Source organism: Falco cherrug, chromosome 7, assembly GCF_023634085.1.
Source record: "Falco cherrug isolate bFalChe1 chromosome 7, bFalChe1.pri, whole genome shotgun sequence".
Classification (NCBI taxonomy): domain Eukaryota; kingdom Metazoa; phylum Chordata; class Aves; order Falconiformes; family Falconidae; genus Falco; species Falco cherrug.
In genome coordinates, this window is record NC_073703.1 from 49832107 (window position 1) to 49856090 (window position 23984).

A 23984-nucleotide genomic window follows, 5' to 3' on the forward strand; every position below is an offset into this window, starting at 1 on the left:
CCTTCAATCATCTTTGCTGAGTCCAAATCACCAGACTCAAAGGACTGGCTGTTAATTCAATAATTCTTTAGGCTGTCAGTCAGTGAGTAGAAAAACACAAATGTTTTAGATAAAAAGGTCTTATCTAAACACCACCTTCTTATAGATACTTTTTCAATTCAAATGTGTTTTTCCCTAACTTTGTCATCTCAGCTTGCATACAAGTTATATTATCTTCTCTGTAAAACAAATACATTTCAGTTATTTGTAACTTGAAGTCCACATAAATGAAAGATGACAAAACACAGGCCTGTGATAATACATGATGGTTGAATTTACGGATTTTTTTTTAAGAATTATGAACTCAAATTCATTTTTAAAGGTTAATGTGTTTAAAAGCAATGACTAGCAGCTTCTTTTTTCTTTTATTTTGCTTGCTTTAAATTAAATTTAATAGTACCTCAAAGAAAGTTGTGTTTAACATTCACTTTAAAACAAGGCTGATGACAACTGCCCAAGAGCTAGCTGTAGTACTGATGATATTAAGAATACAAGCGTCCTTTGGATTTTGTCCCTCAAGGTTTTTTATTTCTGAACCACAGCTGACACCTTCACTTTCCACTATCGCCATGTAAACAGATATATGTAAACTGAAGGTTTATGAAGTTAGGTTTACACTGAAAAAGAATAATTTATTCTTTGTCTTAAGAAAAAACAAATGCTGGTACTACTTACTTCAGCTATCACTAGGACAATGGAAAACAAAATGGTAGGTAAAATATCCTTTGACAACAGTCTCAAAAAACAATAAACAGTAGACTATGAACCTCATAAATATACTGGATTTGCACCCTGCTAAATGTATTTGCCTGATGACTAGAGAGTCTCCCCACAATTAAATTCTAATTACCCTGCTTTGCAGTAATCAATTCTTATCTACACCATTAATTCAATTACTGGCTTCCTCTCTCCAACAATTTAATGCCCTGACCCTATTTCCTCCTTCCTTCTTCTAACAGCCTACATCATCCCCAGCAGTTTTTTTGTTCTTCCCACACACATTGTTCTCTTCCAATCTTTTCTGTCACCAGACAAAGCTCCTCACACCAATTAAGTGTTTCCTTACCAACTTCCATTCTAGAATTTAGTTCTACATCTGCCCCAAATACCTGTTTCTTAGTACTGTCCCCAACATGTAAAATCTAGTTTCAGATTTTGGATACTGCCCGAGTTTCCATATTCTTCATCCTATTCCCAGCTACACACATACCATTGCTCAAGGTTTCCCAAAAGAATATGTGGTCAAAATATGTTCCCAGAAAACAAAAATTAAATGCAGACCAATAAACCTTGAACACAAACATTTTCATTACATAAAATCCTCTCTTAAAATACTCCTTCCAATAATTTCCTGAAATGAACTTTTACTCATCTTTATAAAGAAGGGTGATTACTTTCCCAGAAGGAAAACGATGAATTTGAAGTTACAGTCTAGACAATGATTATGGAATACCAGAACAGATTAGTCCTCCTCTAACCGTTGGTGTATTATATTTATGATCAATTCCATCCCTTTTTATCAACTTTACAACAGATTACTACCTATACAGTCGATGTGTAAAAATAAGACTTTGAAACTATGCATTCACTTTGTAGGGAAGGGAACCAAGACAGCTACAACTAAAATATTTGGGAAATACACTGGAGATGTATTATTTCATTGTTTTCTGAAAGAGTTCTGTATTGTTGGAGGAAGAAATTATATAGTTCTGCAGAGAGGCTATAAAAGGCTATTTCAGCTGCAGTGTGGGAAGCTTCCGTAAAAAAGCAAAAAAGGCGATGACAGAAGTACAAGGGAAACCAGAAAGAATAAGGAAAAACAAAAATACCATATGCTTCTGTGTTTACAGCAATTTATTCCCAATTGTAAAAACTGGTGGCAATCCTGTGCTCTTTAACTCCTTTATTTGTATTGAAAGCTTGGTGCAGATGGAATGGATGACCCAAACAACATGACTGGCCAGGTCCCCGAGTCAATAAATGAGGAAAAGCTAACTGATAATTAAGAAGAAAAACTGGTATTTCATGTGAATCATTTGTGTCCTTCAGACATGCAAAAATCAGTGCATCCTGTAACAGCAGTTCATATGAAAACTGCTGCTTACTGACTTCAAAAGCCTAAGCTTTGTGACTGTTCTGCATTTTTCTTGAAAAAGGGCGTTTGATGGATAGAAAAATGTGGATATAAAGATGTCTAATACCTACAGAAACAATTTCTTAGATTCTATCACATTCTTGGTGGATAAGCAACAATATAGCTCCTTCAAGTCTCATTTTTTTTACTTGCAAAATCAGCTTTACTGTCATCTGGCTGCTGCAAACCAAATGAAGATCATTTTAGATAACCTAATCCAAGGGAAAAAAACCACAACAACATGCTATTGCAAATCCCACTGGGAAAAAACAGTGAAATGGGCTGAAAACTGCTTGCTCTTCAATTCTGTAAACAGACAGTCCACATGTGACACTCCAAAATGCAATGAAAAATACATTAAGTACTACAAGTGTTGAAGAACTGAATTACTCACTTAGGACTCCTCTTTCTGTTCTTTAAATATTACTTTCTGAGAAGCTCTTTATATTAAACCTGCTTTTTCTCAAAACAGCATTTAGATAGGAGCAACCACAGCTGAATTGACTCCCTAGTAGCAAAAATTTAATGGTGCTAAATCACCATGGAGTCAGACATTGAGATGGTGAGTACAAAGATGAACAACATTTCTGAAAACAAGACTGAGATGTCTTAGGATCTAACAAGCATGACAGCAAAAATCTGTGGGATCCTTTAATTTTCAAGTATGGTTTGAACCCTTCATGGAATTAGCCGGGATGATCTTCAAGAAAGGCTTTCTCATTCTAAGCTCTGTGCCTTGACCATTCTTCCAGGTAAGAAGTTGAATGAGACACCATAACTTCTCAGGAAGAAAATAACTAACTGACAACAAAAAATCCTCCCTCCATAACTGTCTACCAGAAATAATTATTAACAGCCAAAGTGAAAATGCAATATTGAAACTACTCTTTTCAGTAATTAAAAATAAGCTGCCAGCAATATGTACATAGCACATGCATATATAAGACTTCCTACCATTCATGTATAGTTTCTGTATTAGAAGATAATCTTTTCCATATGCAGTATTATCTCCATCCTTGTGTAGTTCTATACAGACTGGCCACTACATTCTGCTTTTTGCTGTTAAGCACACATTCCATTTAAACCTTAAATAAGAACTACAGTCATAAAAGACTGTAGTTGAAGGTTTAGGGACAAACAAATATTACTTCCACCTCCTACAGAAAATAATGATACTTGTCCAGTTTTGTTTCCAAACAGTGATTTAAAAGAAAACAGTGAGGTTTTGGGTGGTTATAGAAATCTCCCTCCCAACATAAGCAACAGCCTGAAATAAAGAATTAAATTCCTTTTTTAAAAAAATCCAGAAGTAGTAAACAGAGCATCTTTACTGTTGCTTATCTGTCCTGTGAATGAAAGATAATAGGCTGTGTGGGCAGAGATCTTTAGAAGCCTTAAAAATGAAAATAAGTAGCTTGTTTGATGCACTTCGGAAGGGTAATATAATCAAAACAAATCACGTAAATTCTATCTGTAGTAGCACCCTGAATTTTGGTGTTTGTCAAGACAAAAACCTTGTATTCATCAAACCAGAAAATGGGTACTGTAACAGTCAGGGCAGGGGATGGTGATCCTACACAAGATCTTCAGGTTTGTGAATGAAAAAAAAAAATCCAACCCACCTTATACATATACATGTGAATGTATGCACACATTTTACAGAAAACACTGTCAGGATATATACAGAGCCTGGATATAAAGACACACCAAGTCAAAACTGCCAGTAAGCCTTGGTGACAGGAAGATGATCTCATGTGCCATGACTAGGAACAGAAGTAGCACTGAGTGGCTGGCTCAGGAGAAAGGACACCAAGAGCATGTTGGGTCTGAGTTCATCATAAGATGTTAACAAAGACAGTAGAGACAGATGACAGTTTTAGTTTGAACAGAAGGAAACTGTACTGGAACAGAGATATCATAAATGTGAATCACATGCTTAGAGATTAAAAAATGTGTTTATGAATGAGGCTATCTGAAGATAAAGGGGAAAAGGAGGGAACATAAAACTAGAGGGGGATACACTGAAGAAAGAAGACTTGAAATTAAATCATCAAAGAAGCTGAAGCCAGAAGAAAGTGAGACAAAGCAAGACTGTCACCAAAGACAGAGAAGCAGAAATTATGTGGATTCAGGTTTAAGACTTCTATTAATGGAAAATGGCAAAAACTGAGAAAAGGAGAGAAAGCTGATGGGAATCACAGAAGAGAAAAGCTAGTAATGGTGAGAAGAAAAACCAGCACAGAAAAAGAAGATGTCAATAGACAGGATGTAGTTATCAGATGGGCATGGGAAAAGATATAAATTAGTTCTGATGGCATAATTACAGAAATTTTAAAATTCTGGATGCTAACATCTCTCACTAAAGACAAGCTAAACATTTTCTTCCAATTGTAAACTACCTACACAATTTTCTTTGCAAGCTTGATTATATTATGATCCCTAGACAATTTAATTAACACATCTTTTTTAATAAATAGAATAATTTCAACTTACTAATGTATGAGCCACTTTTAATTTCAAGGCAGACTGAATCAGAATAGCTTTATTTGTTGTGAACTTTATAATAAACACTACTTATGGTAAACAACAGCAGAAGCAGCAAAACAATGAGATAAATCTTATTTTATTTCACAGTAATCATAAATTAAAATATGTTCTTATTCTAGTTAATGTGTCAATGTCTCATTCTAAAACTCTCTAGCAATAAACAACAATCAAATGAGAATTCAAGATGTCAGTGCACCCAAAAAGGAGGAAAATATAGATTATACTCAAGTTCAACTGAAACAAGCAGTACTTGAACACAGGCTTTGTTTGTCTGTAATGCACAAAAATCCTGTGAGCAATTTTTGCTGTTATAACATCTATTTACTCTAGAGAATAATTTAATTTATCATGGAAGATAAGAGATGCTTTTAACTTAATTCTGCAGCCTGTTCGGGAAGGTAGAAAAGCATGGCAGCAAGATGAGAAAACAGACTGCAGCAAATACAAATAGATCCAATGCTACTGTAAAATTTGCCCAGAAAGAGTCTGATAACTCATTAAACCGCTGCAATTGAATTAATAGTATGCGTGGGAGACTTAGTTCCATAGGTCATGATTTGGAGTATTATAGACAAGTCAGTACACATGAAGAAACTAATGTTCAGAACGGGTCTATACAGCACAGAAAAGATGAGGGGGAACCAAGTCCATGCCAGGGAAGTGTCTGTATCATCAGCGTGTTTTCTGTAATGAAAACAGGTATGTTTGGTAACTATTGTAATAACAATGTGAAACAAAAAAAGTAATTACTACAGATAGTACCAGAAATATTTAAGTTATCTAGCCTGAATGAATCTTCATTTCTACTTTGAAGCATAAACATTTTCTATTAGAATATTGCTGGAACTTCATCGGAATTCCTCCAGACTCACTAGCACTGCTGCCTGTTTGTGAACTTTGCTGCCAATGTATCATATGTAGCAACTGTAGTAAAATGTATACTTAAACACTGGCCACTATTTTCCATATAAGCTCCTGCATTCAGCCACTTGAAACTTATGGCATATTACTAACTTAAGTTGAAATTCTTCATGTTAGATGACTGGGTTTGTAGCTGCTTGCTTTTAATTCAGCAAACCATTTCTAACTGTTCTTTAATGCAGCTGACACAAATGTTTGTTTCGGTTATTAACTCTCACAGTAATTTGTAGGAACCCTACATCCTGTGTGCCTCGGAATGAAGGTAGACAAGGAGAGATCTGAGAGTGTACCATGATGATGTCAAGGAATATTCTACTAGCCATCCCAAACTGATTATGCCTGAGCTTTTGCAAAGCTGTATTTCACACAAACTCAGTACAGTCTTGTTTGAATAAGGCATTTAGATTCTTCAAGTGCTCTATCTGTCACGAGGCATAATTCAATCCAGAGCTGCACCAGCCTGAAATTCTTTTCTCTTACTCCAGAATGCTTTCAGCTTTCATCATGATGCCAAGAAGAGAAACTCAGAGCAAAGAAAACTTCACTTAGTTGTATTGTACTATTCCAGTGGGCACCAAAACTGCAAACTGGAAGCAAAGCAATATGAGAAGGTGGATGTAGAAAGGAAACCAGAGCGGGTAAACAAAAGAAAAGGTTCAGACTAGAATAAGCACAGGCTTAACAGAAATATGGAAGAGTCCAAATGGATGGTCAAAGATAGTAGTAGCCACCGGCACATAGTTCAGGCAAATACCAGAATAAAACCATAGATTCCCGTTTTATAATTCCTCTTTTTATAACAGATCTGAAACAAGAACACCTTATCACACTGAAGACGTACGAAACTCTGCTGCATTCCTCTGTCTTGGTACAATATACTGCAATTAACCAAGACTCTAATGTTGGGTAGCTTAATGGTTTGATAAATTTCTCACTTCCTCTTTGCTTCTTGACCTCATTTCACAAGATAAAGCAAGTCTTCCTTACCATAAGGACCTCTTTTCAACTTCTTGTTTGAACTTCAGTCAAGTGAATACTACCTAGATTAACAAGAAGATGTACACTATAAAGCTAATTATAATTTATGCTTGTAATTGTGTTTTAGTTTCAACCCACTTGCCAGTCTAAGTTGCATTTTGTCTAAGAACTACACACCTTTCTTCTCTATCAGTCTTGAAGGAAACTATTTTCTCCACTTGTCGGAATGTATATGCTAACCAGTAGTGCTGGCCAATGACTTCCAGAGGGAAAATACTGTCCTGTCATAAACTTTTCTGCTCTCAACTTATATATCCATATAAGTTTCTTCCATCTTTTTGAGTTGAACAAACAGATTTATGGCCACCAGGAATTCCTTAATGTTGGGCGGAATACAAAAGTACTAAAGGACTAAAACTTGAAACTATAATTTCCAAAACTGCTCTTCTCATTCTTTTAGAACACACTGAAAATTCAAGGACTCGGTGGTGATATGTAAAATCTCAATGGGACTAGATTCTTTCTGTGAAAGTCACGTATGTAGAAAATTAGACTTAGCATAATAATCTAACAATCAGCCTTAACTAAGGAACAGGTTCTTACCAACAGAGTACTATGTTTTTTGTAGAACATGCTTTTACATTTTTCCAGGTTATTTGCAGTATCTGCTGAAGAAATCTAATGAAGTTTAGAAGAAGGATAGCCTTAAGGAGAAGCATATAGCACATTTAATGAAAATATTAATACATTTTATTAGTAAGCAAGGCCAACAGTATGGTTGCTATCAATACAAGAGCCATTTCTGACTATTAAGTATAAATAAAACTAGTCTTTTTTTTTCCCCCTCACTGCCACTCTACTAATATGGATTACACTGTCAGAAAATTCTAAACATTAAATCAAATAATTACTTCAGTTACATTGTAGGGCACTGCAATGAAAAACAAAAAGGCAAGAGCCGAGTTGTTACAAAAGAGAGAATAGCAGAAATATTAAATTTTCCGTCGTCATCGCCTATTTTTTCCTGAAAATACTACCACTGGGGTGTGTGTATATATATAAAAATTTCAGAATCTTGGAAATTGTTTTCTCTTCGAAATTACAGGTTAGTTAGAAAAATATAAGCAGCCAAACATACAGAACACAACAAGAACACTGAGAAATAAAAATAATAAAAAAAAAATTTAAAACTACGTAAAATGTTTAGCTCACCTTTCCAACAGCAGCAGCCACTCTGTTGGTCTCCCCTGCTCTTTGCTTTCATTGCAGTGTCCAGCATTATGGCTGAAGGAATAGAGTACAGCAGAACCCTGCTAATTTACCGTACTAATTCACATACCTCATGATTTGCACACAAAAATTTGCTGCTTTCCCAATGTCTTAGCCAACATAAAATTGAAAATCCTGTAGAGATGGTTTCTACCACTCAAATCACATCACATTAATAAATATGCTACACAATATTGACTAGTACATTATTCAGTATTACCACCAAAATGTAAACTAAACATCACCATATACCACAGTACTGACTTGCTCATTTTTAAACTTTGAAATTAACAAAAGGACTGCCCGCCAGTGAATTAGGGAGGCTCTGCTGTACTTAAAATTATAATGTCCTCATTGATACGCTTTTATCTACAATTTTCTTCAGACTGTATCGCATGGGAATAAAGCAACTACACATAACTACGTCCTGTTGTATGTTATAATTAGTCTCCTATCACTTTTAATTATTCAGACTTTCTCTTTCAGAAGATTATACATTCAGTTTAGTGTTTGATTTTTTTCTCCTACATAGATTTTTTTTTAATAAAATATTTAATACCAAGTGAAATTCAACTGTGGTCTATTACTCTGATATTTAATGAAAACCTATTTGTCACTTGATTTCCTCTTTTTCTCTCCAGAAGAGAGGTCATCCAAAAATATTATAGACTACACCTCTGGCTCAAGCCAATGATCAGAAACGTAATTCACTCCTGACTGCCAATCTTTTAATATAATCAATAAATAACACTGCATTTCTGATCTGGGATAATGTTTGTCAAGTTCAGACCAGTTACCAGTTCAATGCAAGTCTCATACTTCTCCAGAAAAAAAAGACAGCTACTACCACATTCAATTAATCAAATTGAAACTTTGAAAGAATCTTACTGGTCTGACATCCCCACATGAGTTGGTAAATTGTCGTGCCAAGCCAAAATCCAGCATATAACACTTCCTACAGGTGCTAGGAAAACGTCCCATGGCGAAGTTTGACTAGGAAAAAAAACAAATACAGAGAGAGAGACAGATAAATACACATACATTTCAATATGTGCATGTATCAATGCAGTAACACAATCATAGAAAATCTACATTCTACCTCTCTATCCTTCCTTCCATATTTTCAGTTCTACTAAATTCTCATTAAACTTGAAGAAAACATTGTTAAGAAAACGAGACATGCAAGTTAGCGTATCTGAGCAGCAGCCTACATGGTCCAAAGAGATTGTCATCTTACTTTGCCACTTAGAATATATTAATTTTTAACAAGAATTTTTCAATTGTGTCACCTACTCACATCATTTGGTTTTGACACTTCAAAAAACTGCCAACCCTGGGACTGACAAGTTCATCCAAACAAATGCACCTATCATATATGCAGAATGCACAATAGGGCACGCACACTGCCTTTTGCTTTTCATGTGAGGGGGAAGAATCAGGTTTAACTAAAGAAACCCCCAAAAAACCCAAAAGCAACTAAACAGTAAGAGCTGTAAAGTTAGTGAGGACTTATGGAGGTAATTAATTCTGAAAAGCTTCAGTAAGTTTTCTTATTTGCCTCTACAGATTACCATTCCACGTTAGCCCTTTCAAAACAATTCTTCAACACCCCTAGTTTATGATGCTTGAACATATTGGCTATATTGGTTCAAGTCTCTCCCCACCAAATCCCCTTAAAAAAGATAAAGCTAAAAACAAGTTCTGTGAAATGGAATTCAAACTACATATCTGAGCAAACTGGAAGCTTAATGCAGTTAACTCTAGAAAAACTACTTTGCTTTTCCCATGAAGTGAAACAGTAGTACTGTTCTAAATAAAACTGAAATTCACAGCTGCTTCAATGTCAAAGGATGAGGGTGAAAACCAATTGAAACCATAAATTGACATGAGTGTGTTTAACATTATTTTTAAATGGAACAGAATTTCAGTATTGCCTAATTCACCACAAGTCAAAAAACCAACCAAGGATTTCAAGATTTCAGCTCAGCGCAATGCTTACTTTTAGTATAATCTATCTAGAAAATGCATAATAAAAAATAAAATGGACTTGAATTTTCAAGCCAGGAAAACTGCATGTTAGAAAGCAATCATGCCTTCTTTTGCACATGTAAGTCACAACATAACTCGTAAAGGGGAAGAAAAATTCTTTGTTTTATGAATCTAATATACTACCTTACACTGCTGTTTATCCTGGCTCAACATTTAATTTTCTGGGATTTTCCATCCCCTAACAGCATTCTCCATTTCCATCTTATTTGGCCCAAAAAACTCCAAGATACAGCTAGATAACAAGATGTCCCCAATCCATCCTGCCAGCCATAAAGGAACACATTTCCCATTCAAAACTTGAATTGTTTTCATCATTAAAATCTTGTGCTCCAGCTAACCCCTTCTCACCTATTTCACTTGACATTCACTGCTTCTGTATCCTTTTCCTGTTAAATGAAGTCTTGGGGATGGGTCAGGGAAAAGGCAAGTTTTATAAAAGTTGCAAGGAAGAAGTGATGAAAATGAAAATCCCCTAATGCACAGAAACTTACCAGAAGTTTTACGTAAATATTATTCAGCTGACAGGAAATTTAGCTATATATGCCAGATATAACCAGCCATATTTGCATCTATTAGAAAACACAAGATTCATTTATTTTTTCTCATTTACAAATGTTGAAAGTTCAGAGTTCTAATGGTAATTTTAATATAGAGCTGATATAAATAAATCAGGAATCAATTGAAAGAAAACCATAAAAAACAATAAGAACAAAAGCATGGTGCTATCAAGAAGGCACTGCCCTCATGACATTTGACAACACTCAATTTACCAGAATTGCACAATAAAACAATTCAATAGTTTTCTCTGTCTTTTCTTCCCTTGTTTTAGATATATTAACCACAAATAAAATGCTACTGAAGATCTTATAAATACACCCTACATTTAGTATCTATTCTCTTAGATTTATTATGTGAAGATATTAATTGCCATTAACCAAACTCATGACAAACACTCTTGATTGCTTGATGCTACAGGTAAGAGCTGGAAGTTTTAGCTACAGGAAACTGCAAAGAGTCCTAAGTAACTGGAGACAATGATGACAAAGACTGCAGTTGTTGTTGCAATTCAACATTAATCAATAGAAAAAATCTGCCCTTGATGAACAAACATTCAAGTTTCTGTCCCTTCTCATTTTTTCATTTTAACATCTAGTATAGAACCTATTCTTATTTATGCAGCCATCTAACAACCATATATTACTTGCATGTTTGGATTTAATGGGCAGACTTACTGGTTTTATGTCCCTGTGCAGGAATCCCACAGAATGGATACTTTCAATAGATTCCAAAATCTGCTTTCCAAGCCGCAGAGTGGTACTAATGGTGAATGTTCCTCGAGATTGACTCCGACGCAGGTCTGCCAAGTTCCGACCCTGATGAAATTAAAAGGATATTTTCATTAAAAAATACCAAGACAGTGTAGTTTTCCTACTTCTTTAGCTGTTCATGGTTAACCATGGAATACTCATTGCCTATCTTCATACACAATAACAACATATCTTACCTAAATGCAATGACTGTATGTCCTTGAGTGTCTCCAACATTAAGTTTATAATTTATTTTTGAATATATGAATCCTAGTATCTTTCTGCTTCTAAATAACATGGACCAAACTAATCTCTATTAGAAGACTAAGACATACACTATTAATTAACATTGTATCTGCATCAACCTGAAAAGAGGCCACTGAAAAAATGCTCACAAAGACTTCTTCACACTCACCTCTAAGGAAGAGTACATCATTTATTTATTTATACAGTGCATCTCTGACTACTTAATCAAAGAGACGAAAAACATACTATGCAGGAAATACACACCCACAATATCACAGAACTGTTGGTCTGCCAAAATAACAGAAGACGAACAGTGTGAACAAGGGCACTGTAGAGGAATGAAGCTGGGTTAATTAATATTGATAACATACAGCTGTGGGCTGGCTTCAGGGGCAGGTTGGCTGATGCAGATAAGGTGCAGCTGTGGCTGGTTCTGTTAAAGGCTTAGGCAGCCAGTGAAGAGAGAGAATGTGCCTGGGATGAGGAGAGACTAAGAGAAGGCAGCAGAGGGACTGGCATGAAGAGTGTGTTGGTGTGAGATGGTAAAAGACCTTGCTGCAGCTGGCTAGTTTGGAGAGTGCTGTGACAATTGGTGCCCTGTGTGAGGCCCTTTGGATTATGAGACTGAGTGTAACGAGCGGCAACAGCGGTGATGGCTGTCCTGGGGGATGTTTGAAGTTTTGAACAGTGACAGTGGTGCCCAACATAGCAGAGACAGGCAGGGATAGACTGTGATCCAGATCACATTGAGATAGGTGGGAAGAACCTGGGGATCTGGATCAGACACCGGTAAAAGTGAGCTGTTGGGATCAAGGAGAAGGAAGCCTGACTGCCATGGAGTTAAGAGACTGAGGGTAATGGGTGACAGCAGCAGAGTACATGGCCAGATGTGGCAGCAGCCCACAGCTGTGGTGGGTCCAGAGCGGGTCTGGCCAGACAGCAGTGATGGCTGTGCTGGGGGAAGGTGTGGGAGCAGCGCGGTGCCGTGGGCAGCTCCCACCGTTGCTGCTGCTGCTCGACCTGGTGGTATTCTTGCTGGTGTTTGTGTGCTTGTTGAAGGTGTCTCCACTTGTAGAAGAAATGGGTGACCACAAGGATGTTAAGAAGTTTTTCAGGACACAGAATGATGTGTCAGTGCTGTATTCTAGATCTGCTGCTGCTGAAAACTCACTCGGGTTACTGTCCAGTATGACCCAAGAGGTGAAAGGACAAGGCACTATAAGTTCATCAGAACCCCGCTCTGAAGAAATCAAAATCCCCAATGCTAAGAAAGCAGATAAGAAGAAAGGTGATCAACCTGCAGAAGATGAAAAGCCCAAGATAAAAGTGAAGAAGGAATACGAGTATTTGTTCAGGGACAAGTTGTCTGGACTGTATGAAAAGCTTATTTGTAAAAAGGTTATGATGATTGTTAAATACCTAAGGTATGAACTGTTAAAAAGGAGGGGAATTGTAGAGGAATTCTGAAGGACTGTACAAAAAACTTATTTGTAAAAAGGTTGTAACATATGATATGAAATGTTAAAAAAAAAAGGGGGGAATTGTAGAGGAATGAAGCTGGGTTAATGAATATTGTTAATATATAGCTGTGGGCTGGCTTCAGGGGCAGTGGGTTGGCTGCTGTAGATAAGGTGCAGCTGTGGCTGGTTCTGTTAAGTGGTTGGGCAGCCAAGGAAGAGAGAGGAGGAAGAAGTAGAGATAAGAGAGAGAGAATGTGTGCCTGGGATAAGGAGAGACTAGGAGAAGACAGCAGATGGACTGGCATGAAGAGTATGTTGGTATGAGATGGTAAAAGACCTTGTTGCAGCTGGCTAGTTTGGAGAGTGCAGCAATAGGGCATATTTTTTTTCTCCAGTATACACATTTATCAAGATGATAAAGGACAATAATCCCATAACTTTAAGTGTTAATCACCCATTTTATCCCTCTTCACAGGAACAAGTCTTTCAGTGAAGTGAATTAAGTGTTTTCTTTTACTTGCAAAGGGTATTTTTTCACTTTCATCAAAAAAGCCAACAAAATGCACAGACTAATGTATTATATTTTAGACCATCTTCAGATGAAGACTTCAAAGGAATATGAATTATCTCAGAAGACATCATGGTTCACTCTTTCAATAGTCAGGTCTTTCTGAGGATGCAAACTTTCTCTTTTCTGAGAGAATTATGGAAAGGATATCAAAGAATAAAGATATCTATATATGCTTAGTTTAGGTTTGCTTATTACCTTTGGGATTTTTTAGAATTTGCCATCCTCTAAAATTTTGCTGGTGTTTTCATACATGCTGGGCTAATAAACAAAAACACGCAAGCAAACTTGAAGAGTTGTTTGATACTGACCTGCAACTGCATGACCACATAGTTAAATCTGTCATTCCTTCCACATCCAATGAATCTACAGACATGATCTTTTCCTGAGAGAAAAAGAAGCAAATTAGCCAATAATAATTAAATTCTGTGGTTTATTCCTTTGGAAACCTAGCAAATTGCTGGAAGAGGCGGTTTTATTTCTTTGGAGATTTTTTTTATTTAAGCTCCTCATCTCCACAGTTCAGGAGCTGTAAAAGCAATGTCAGTTCTACCCCCAATTAAATAGAAGTTTTTTTCCCATAAAATATGCAGACCTACCACAGCTATCATTCTTCCATAAGAAAACATGCATCACAACATGTCCACAAACTAGAGGAATTTTGGATTGGGAAGAGGTTATTTTCTTGCAAAGCTGGTGGCTTTTTATAGACAATATTCCTAGGCACGATTCCCCTTTTTCTATAAGGGGCAGCTGCCACAAGGAATGAAAACAGTAGCAGTTAACTGCAGGTCACATTTTGTATTAAAAACAACTGTACAAAAAGTAATTCAACTAATCCAACTTAGTATTCTAGAATATGATCTTTGCTGTTTAGCTACAAAAGACAAATTCAGCTCAGGTACACTGAAGCAGAGATAAAAGAATTGTAGTAGTTAAAAACCACAGTTTGGCTTAAGCCAATTTTCTTTAAAGCCTCCTCCTGTCCCAGGAACAAACTGTGGAGAAGAGGGTTGGTCAAAAATCATCTCCTTAATATCCTGCAGTTCTAAGCCAAAGTATAAGATTCCCAGTGTAAATAGAGAAAAAGGCAAGCCAAAGACTGCAGTAGGGAAACAGAAAGGGAATGCAACCTCATTGTCATTCCAGTATCTCTATTTATTGACTTGCAGAGAAGCTGGGACCCCGTATGACCCCACTCCATGACAGAACTGGGAACGGCAGGGTTTAAGTCCCTCGGGCCATTTACCTGCTGTTCTGACACCATGGAAGCTATAGCCAAGAGAAAGCAGATGGGCACAAGTGGTTGCTAAAGCTATCTAAAATTAGTGTCACCTAACGTTTCTTTCATGAATATCTTTACCCTTAGGATTACCAGAATGTCATAAATAAATAAAAAAAACCCCAAAAACCAGTAAAAAAAAGTCATAGGAGAAAAGTAATTTAAAAAATTAAAAAAAATAAAATACTGCTTTCAAAATACTATTACTGCTACATACAGATCCAGGGGGGACTTATTGTTACTGCTGTACTCATAGTTCCACCAAACCTCTAAAACTTGGCCCTACGGCTTCTGAATATTCTCACTTCACTTGACAGAAGAGTGGTTGCCTGTTTATTGCTTCCTCAGGAAGCTCCCTGCCACATACAATTAAGAAAGAGGATCATTTAAGCAAAGAAAACAGTACAGGATTAAACAAAATAATTTATTTTAAAAGAATTATTTAAAAAGAAATCTCTACAACTTCTGCCAAGCACGTAAGTACCGCTGCTCTTCCTCTTCTTTTTCCTTCCACCCATTTGTTTAAGACAGGCAATATTACAGACACTGTAATTTCATGAAGAAAAATTATTTGCAGCAAATTTGTCAAGATTAAATTTTGTATATTCATTGCTGCAGTTTCCAGTTAATAAAGTCTCATCTGAAATATTAATGATTCATTTTACAGCCACTGTGGGTATGCTGAAGGAACATCTTCAGAAAAACAGATATTAGTCAGATTTCATCTGACAAATTCAGTAAATGTCCAAAACTCAGTCTGGTCAGAGAAACCCCATTTTAACTGCAGCAGCAACTTAAGTTGTGTGATATATTCCCTGGAAACTACATTTACAAAAATCGGAGGAAACGGCAAAGGACAGAAGTAGGACCTGTACACCTTATTCAAATAGCATGATCCTCTGCCACTCCAGTGTGGGTACACACACTTAACTTCACCCTTGCAGATACCTTCAGTTCCTTTTCCCTCTGTGAGAAAAGAGGATTTTCTCACACCTGTGAGCTATATGGCTAGGGAGCAGGAGGAAAAGATGGTACTAGGCTGCAGTGAACAACTATGCCCTTGAAAAGCTTCCCAGGGAGGGTATGAAGCCTACATGCCATTCCCCAGGCTGCAGTGTATCACTACAAGATAGCTTTTCAGCCCATACCAGATGCAATCCATCACTAAATTATGCTAGAGCTGTAAATGAGTGAGGCAGAAGTTTGTAACGTTGTGTGAGACGGAAACCAACTGAGTGAATCTCACCCTCACTGAGTGAGATGTGGTAAATTTGTCTTCTCCCATCTGACTGTGGGAACAGATGGCCTAACAACATGATTAAAACAACGATCTGTTGCAGCAGCTTTCTTTTTTAAAACAAAACAAAAAAACCCCAGAGCTTAAGGAGTTAAACAGTATTCTGACAACAATAATTAGGAGACAGCATCATTAGCAGGAAAAAACAAGTAAATAAATCAAAGATACAGTTGATGACTAAGCTGTAATAAATGGCTGTATCAGTGAACATACTCCTCTCCATATGTTTCTTACATAATTTTCCCCAGAAACAGAACATGTTAATAAATATGTATTTTAAAAATCAGATCTACACACCAAGACAATTCTGAATGACCCTGTCAGCTCCCTGTCTCTCATTACATACTATTCGTAGATAAAACTTCTCAAATATTTGCAAGGAAAAGGATTTTCATGACAATTACATTCCTTCCTCTGATTTATGTTCAAGGTAACTAGAACACCTTGAAAGTAAAAGAACATAAGCCCTTTGAGAAAAGGATAGTAATTATATACATACATATATATACATATACACACACACACGCCAAAAAGGGACAGAAGAAAAGAAAAAAAGTCTCAGAGGATACATGCTATTAGAAGGTTGTTACAAAAATATCCTAAAAGAACTGTTTACAATTTCACCTGCTCTGAATCTGCATTAAAAAAACCTTGTCAAAAATAAGAAAAATTTCCACATGGTAAATGAAGCATTTAATTAAAAAATATGATAAAGTTGGTTTTACTGCCTATTTTTTTCCCTTTTTCTTGATTTTCTCTCTGCTTCAAATTTCTAGCTCTTGCATACTGAAAACTTGGGAAGGTAGAATAATTAATGGAAATGTCTCCTAGGAATCAAAATTTTATGTAAAACATAAAATGATCTCTACCATAATCTTATTTAATAAAAATCCTTTAAGTATGGATGAAAATGTATGCATGTAAAAATAAAGTTATCCATCTGTGCAAACTACAGATCTCAATATATGCAAAAGGTTCAGCCTTGACCTGTCTCTTACTGCAGTGACTTTCCCGGTCATCTGAACTATTCCCTATCTACAACCAGAGCAGTTACACTGCAATGTGGAACTTGCACTTCATTGACTAAAGATCGCCTCTAGTGTTACTTACATGGAACCATCAACTTTTTTTTTTAAATATGCTAGAGAATAGTAAGAGATTTTTTTTAAAAAAAGACATTAAAAATTAAGGAATAATTTTTAGATTGTTTTCTCCTAAAGAAGACTGTCAAAAGAGCACCTTCTGAAGATCTCATAGAAAATCAGGGTTTCAGTCATATAAAAACTCCTCTTTATTGTTTTCTCAGAGAAATAACATTGGGAACAAAAATAACTGAAAGTTTTTTATTATATATTATTTGGATTATGTATTATTTGGATTATTCGCCTCAATGGATCTGTTGTTCAGGTGTTTCATTGTTCTGTTCTTTTCATCTAGACAGCCTTTCCCATGATTCAGTGGAACCAGAGACTCCTCTGCAGGAAGACACATTGTTAAAGGAATTATACTCCCAAAGGAAGACTGATAACAGAAATTATAACTTCTCTAAGGCCCTATGGCAATTCTTCACAAATCCATTTCTTATTATTTCAGGAAACATTCATGGTTTTCAAAAGGTAAATAAGTTTTTAATAAGAAAAAAGTATTTTTGTAACATCTTAACTCAGATTTCACTTAAATTCACAGTAGAAAGTTATAAAGCACTCAAGTTATGCAGTCATATATAAGGCTATGTTTTTAGAAACACTGGCCTTGCAGTGTTACCAAATTCCAATATCTTTCAGTTATTACTGTTTTCCTTATTACTTTAGCTGTTTCACCTACACCATTTTGAAAGACCATTTTTGTTAAAACCAAAATCAAGCTCCTGTGCAGGAAAAAAAAAAAACCAAAAAAAAAACAACTTGAAAAAATAATTCTGAGCATTTAAAAACCCAGCAGTTATAGAGTAACTTCAAAACACACGATGTTTAAGACAGTTTCTTTCAAGAACCCTCACAAATGGTTTCTAAATTCAGAATTGGTAATACTGAAATTTACTATTAATCTCTGTACTAGAAATTCTAAAACTGAGAGAAAACCAATATGCAGTTCCTGAACCTCCTTGCTTGACTATTATGCTAGACGTTTTTGTGAAATTAATTAAAAAGATAAAAACGTAGGAACAGTTTGTTCTGTGACACGTGACATGCTTGCCCTCTCAAATCTATACAGGCCATCAATTTCTACTGCAATGTGACCTTTACAGTAGATTAGGCAGCACCATATGTCATGCAGATTTTGCTTTATTCAAATTAAGAGTTTGGAAAAATCGAGCTGCTGACAGGGATGGATGTATTAGTCAAAATCTTCCAGATACAAAATAATTGTTTTAAAGAAAAAAGTGGCCATTTAAACTTTTTTATAATCCTATGTTGTGAAAACCAATGACAAGAAGCCATTGCCTATTCCTCTGTATTGATAGCTTCAGACATCAAAAGTGACTATTCAAAGCTGTGATTCTGAATGGCCAAGGACCTGAACCCTAAAGTATTTCAGGTCCCTACATGCCAATAATATAACTTTTTTTCCTACAAGTTACAGCATTTTAAAATTGTTTTTTTGTTTGTTTGTGTGGGGTTTAAATATGTCTCCCATTTCAACAATAGAATTATTCTTGGCAATACTTGCAAAGGCAAAGAAACACAAACATCCTTATCCTGGATGCTATATGAAGAACCCACAAATAATCAATGCTAGACAGTATAGGAAAAAAAGATACCAATTTAGAAGGGGAAATAAAAAGCTAACAACAAAGTCTATAGAAATAAAGGTAAGGAGAAGATATGGATCCAGAATAAAACACAGTTGAGAACAGGTTTTGCATTAAAACAGGTTTAATTTTTTCTTGGGTTTTTTTTTCATATCACCCTGTTTCGAAGAAAAGGTTCACTGTTGCAAAACTTTCAGAAGCTGGAAGAGCTTCTATTCCACATTTCATAACCATTTAGCAATAACACGCAGAATATGGGGAACATTCTCTCAAACTGTGACTAAATAGAGATTATAATGATTTTTTTAAGGCAATACACTGACATTCTGCTTCTAGCATATCCAGGGTACAGCCCTACCTTGCAATTTCTTCAACACAGCTACTTCCATTTTCAGCACTTGCTTTGGTTGCTGAGCCGATTCCACCTTCAGTGCAACATTTTCCCGAGTAAGCAAGTCCAGTGCATCGTAAATTTCCCCAAATCCTCCGCCTCCTATTTTCCTCAACTATATTGGGAAAAAACAGAAAGAACAAAAACATATTTAAAAGAAGGGAGAAGAAAGGAAAGAAAACATCAATACTTCTTTGTACTGCCTGCCATACTGCAAACACTGTTGTATTACTAACAGATTTTAAAATAACATAATCATAGCCTTCTAGTACATAAAAGAGCTACTGAATAATCTACAAAGGTATGGTTAAATAAAGTTTGTAAGAGAATTCTAGGAAAACTAGGAATTCTAGGAAATTCTAGGCTAATGCACCTGATCTCCATCTGCACTAAACTTCTTGTATTTTATAAAATAGAAGAATGCACTAGCATTCCCAACATTAATCCAACCAAAGTCATCATGCTAAATAAAATCTTTCTTCAAATATTCACATGCTACCCAGAGACCTCCAAATACAAAAGTACAGTGAATTTTTTAAAATATGCCATCTTTTCCCTTTTTTCAGAGATAAACACACTGAATATCAAAGGTATAAAAGTTCCTGGACTTACTGAAAAGAGACAGCATTTTCTATAATATCCAGTGATTTACACATAACAGTTAAATCATAAATAGTAAGAAATGGCTAAGATTATATTTTAATGTTACATTCACACTTACTTATGGTTCACCAGTACCATTCTTATTAACAGACGCACTCAAGAAACTTGCACAATTAAAAGTTCATCCGAGTTAGGAAGAGGTAAAAAGAATGCTCCTGGCATATTGAACAGTTTGCACTACATTCAGAGCAAATATTAATAGTTGTATTTTCACCCTGCTTTAAATTTTCACAGGGAGCAGAGATTTGTCTGGTTTTCAGTATCAAAAATGTCAATGTTATTTCATGTAATGCTTTCATATAGTGATCTCCCCTGTAGCTACCATTCTAAAGCTGATAAAACAGAAAAGGAAACAAAAAGAATTACCCTAAGAAACACACAATATTGTATTTTTACTATATTTTACCTTGAAAGAAATGACATTGTTTTCTAAACATCATTTGAAAACATAAGGTTATATGAGTATAGTGTATTAAGGGTCATCTAAACATCCTGGGGATCTGCAGATCAGCAATACGCTGACCTATCTTCAGATTCTGAAAATAAACCTCACGTCTCCTAATCCAGAAAATAAAACAAGCCATCTGACTGAGAAGGAATAACAATTTTTAAAATAGTCTAGGCCCCTAAGAAAAAGGAAGAAGGTAACAGATAAAATACTCACATTGTTTACCTGCATTTTTCAAATCGTATTGCATGAAATCTTTGTTCTGTATGATTACAACAATACTCAGTATTTCACCATGTACTTTCTGTCCTGAAGATGTTTGACCAGTGCAAGCAACTGCTATTTCAGTACTCTTAAGATGAGGAAAATATAGTTCAAGATATGTAGCACGATCTAAATTACTCACTTCTGGCCAATTCATTACCAATTTTAGAAAGGTGTATAAAATAGACAGTACAGCACATTTTCAGACCTACAGAACTAATGCACCTAATCATCTGCTTCTAGTGCAACACCTGCTGCCTGCAAGTTCAGATGTTCATTTCTTTCTAATAAGCACGCTAGCTGTTAGCAAACACAATTTCCTCCACAGGCTGTATACTTCCTCTGAATACTACCAACATGCATACTACCAATGCAGGCTTACACCTTTACTCTTCAGCATACACATTTCAAGAACTTAACAAATTCAAGATCAGAGTATCACAAATCCTGAATAAGAAGTTTGTGTCTTCAGACGCGACTTGTTTAAGGTACTACTACGGTAAGAATCTAGGGTTAACTCTGAAATAATGACAAACTGTGAAAAATAGAAACCTGTCAAGTCCAGTGAAATATTCAGTATCTCTTGGTTACATTCAGATGTATCCAATATATGCAGAGTGATAGTCCTTACGTAAGGGAAGGAGATCTGCCATCTACATATCAGGGAAATAAAAAAGAAGTTCTAACAGGATTACATATATGGTTTTGTTGTTTTGATTATTTTTTAATTATGTGTGTATCTATGTATATCTCTCAAAGATGTAGCTTTGTGACTAGTTTGGCCATTTTAAGTCTGTACTTTTCCATTCCACCTCTTGGTCTGGTAATGCCATTATCTTGACTGAGCTCTGAGCTATTAACAGGGCTCCAAGAGTTAAACATAGACATTGATCTGACTGTAGTTTTCAGCATAAGCACATAAATTTTCAGCATAGTACAAGTACAATGGACAGTGAGAATGCATGGAGAAAAAGGTGAGAGGGGAAAAGGAAAAAGGCGACACAGCCATCCTCTACACAGACTTACAGCAGTTTACCATATATCTTCATTTACTGGCCTTGAGAAATAGCCAGACTGAGAAAGACTGCTACTGAAAGGGTTTTTTTCTGCTTGTGTGCTTAAAAAAAATTAAAAAACAAACACATTACCATACTAATAAAATAAACAGATCAATTTCTATCCTTAGATAGAAAGTACACCAGAATCATTAACAAACATTCAATAATGACCTTGGTCAATAATTCCAAGCACAAGTGCACCTCTGCTTGTAGGAAAAATACTTTCCATGCCCTTTGTCACTGGGTCATGCACCACATTCGGCAATGAGCCCATGTTTTCCATGGTTGTCTTTTTGCTGCCAATATCCCTGTAGAAGCCTTTCTCAGTGCTTTTCACATCCCTCACCAGTTTTGACTGCCAGCTGAGCTCTGGCTTTCCTATACATTCATCCCAACACACAGAGGTAATGTCTCCGTATTAATCTTGGGCAGCCCATCCTTGTTTCCACCTTCTGTTGGCTTCCATTTTGCTTTTGAGTTCAGACAGGAGATGACTGTTCAACCATACTCACCTCCTGCCACATCTGCACATCTTTTACCTTGACAAGGATCATGCTGCCCTCATTTACACCTGCACCACATTCTCCCATTTTGTACATTAGTTTCAAGCTTCTCTTCTTTGCATTCAGCATCTCATACCCCAAACTCATCCTCTCCATTCTCTCTTCAACTCCTGTTTCTTTGTATGCTTCAAGCCTACAGCATACAATTTCCAACATATTTTATCTTGGTACTTTCGCTTACATTGCATATTGAATGATGTTCTTAAACCTACCTAAAACCAATTATAATTACAATCAAGTATCTCCAAGTCAGGACTCTAAGAAACATTTCAAAGGCGAAACAGAGGGACGAGAAAAGGCATTGACAGAGGATAAAAGCAAGCATTAACAGATACAGAGACCAGCAGAGAGGGAGGGTATCAATGAGGAAAAAATACTCTGTCTTTTCAAGATAGAATCACTCTAAAAAATGTCTAGGTTAAAGTTAAATTTATTTGAGCATAGCTTTAAAAAATGTTCATGTCCACAATTTCCAGGTATGTTTTCACAATTACAAAGACCAAGGTCCTGAACAGCAAAAATTCTGAAAATTGCATTTCAGCCACAAATCTTCACATAACTTCCAGATAGTGTTCTTTTTTTTCTTAAACTGGTTACAACAAAATAATCTCATGCAATCATACTACAGTGCTGCCATTCTTCAATGGAGGAAAAAAAGCAGGATATTGGGACAGTTCCACAAGGAAAAATCAGAATTACTACTGATAATTAGGGACAGTACTCATTGCCACTAAATTTTGAACGTCCACCAGTATATATATCTTTCTACACAAGGAATTTTTAAGTACACTGCTGTTTCAAGAACACTAGCAAAAAACTTCATAACCTAACAGAACAGTACTCCTTATGTTAATGTACATTTCAAGCATTAAGGAATTTCTAGAATTTGTATGTTATGTTCTTCCACTGGCACACTGTCCTGTGAAATCCTGAATTTCAAAAGAAGTATATCACCTCTAGATGCCATCAAGACATCCTTAATAACTGCCACAGAAATTAAGAAATTTAAGAGTTACCCCCAGACAATATTTGGCACTCATCTACCTGTAATACTTTATTTGGAAAACATACAAGTTAAAATGTATAATCACATGAGATGAACAACAGCCTACTCTCAAAATTTCCAAAAGACACTGATCTGATGATCAGTCTTCATTACCTAGGGAAGAAAATAAATCTGCAGGAAACAGGACTACTGTTGAACATATCAGACAACAGAGTAATTTTGTGGTTAGTGATATACTAGTATACTGTTTTCTATTTATAATTCTATCTTACTCTATTTGATCTGATTCAAGACTATGATTTCACTTTTTACTTTACTGCAATATTAAGATGCAATGTAAGAAGACATTTTACAAATACTTATGCTCCAAAGATAGCCATTTATGTTCTATTTACACAAAAGGAAATATAAAGTTTTCCTACACAAAGCTAGTATCAGCTTCCTGCAGTTTTCAATGAAGGACAGGACACAAGACAGTTGAAATTTTCTCTATATGAATTTGAAATGAATGCTGAATCTGTATCTTCTCAGTTTCATAGTTTTAAATAAAATATTGAAACATGGGAGTAATATAAACCAAAGACAGCGCAAAAAATAGTGATTCAGTATCCATTCACAGCCTACTAAACACAAAGAGATACCCAAAATGTTCCATTATGAAGTGGTGCTTTTTTTGGCTCTTCCCCCCCACCCCCACCCTTTTTTTTTTTTTTTAGATCTAAACAAATCCACATGCAAAAAA

The 23984-nt window shown here is 35.8% G+C and overlaps 1 protein-coding gene across 3 annotated transcripts in view; it reads right to left on the bottom strand.

Moving 5' to 3' along the window:
* Positions 1 to 23984, bottom strand: part of TTBK2 (tau tubulin kinase 2) — a 104828-nt gene that overhangs the window by 52557 nt on the left and 28287 nt on the right. For 2 of the 3 annotated variants that reach the window (XM_055716602.1, XM_055716601.1), the window contains exons 3-6: positions 19208 to 19355; positions 13830 to 13903; positions 11170 to 11310; positions 8777 to 8881 (exon numbers count right to left, since the gene is read on the bottom strand). In XM_055716602.1, the coding sequence (XP_055572577.1) occupies positions 8777 to 8881; positions 11170 to 11310; positions 13830 to 13903; positions 19208 to 19355 (468 nt within the window). Of the gene's footprint in view, positions 1 to 7831; positions 7904 to 8776; positions 8882 to 11169; positions 11311 to 13829; positions 13904 to 19207; positions 19356 to 23984 lie in introns of those variants that run through there. The other variant, XM_027807944.2, reaches the window with a different exon arrangement.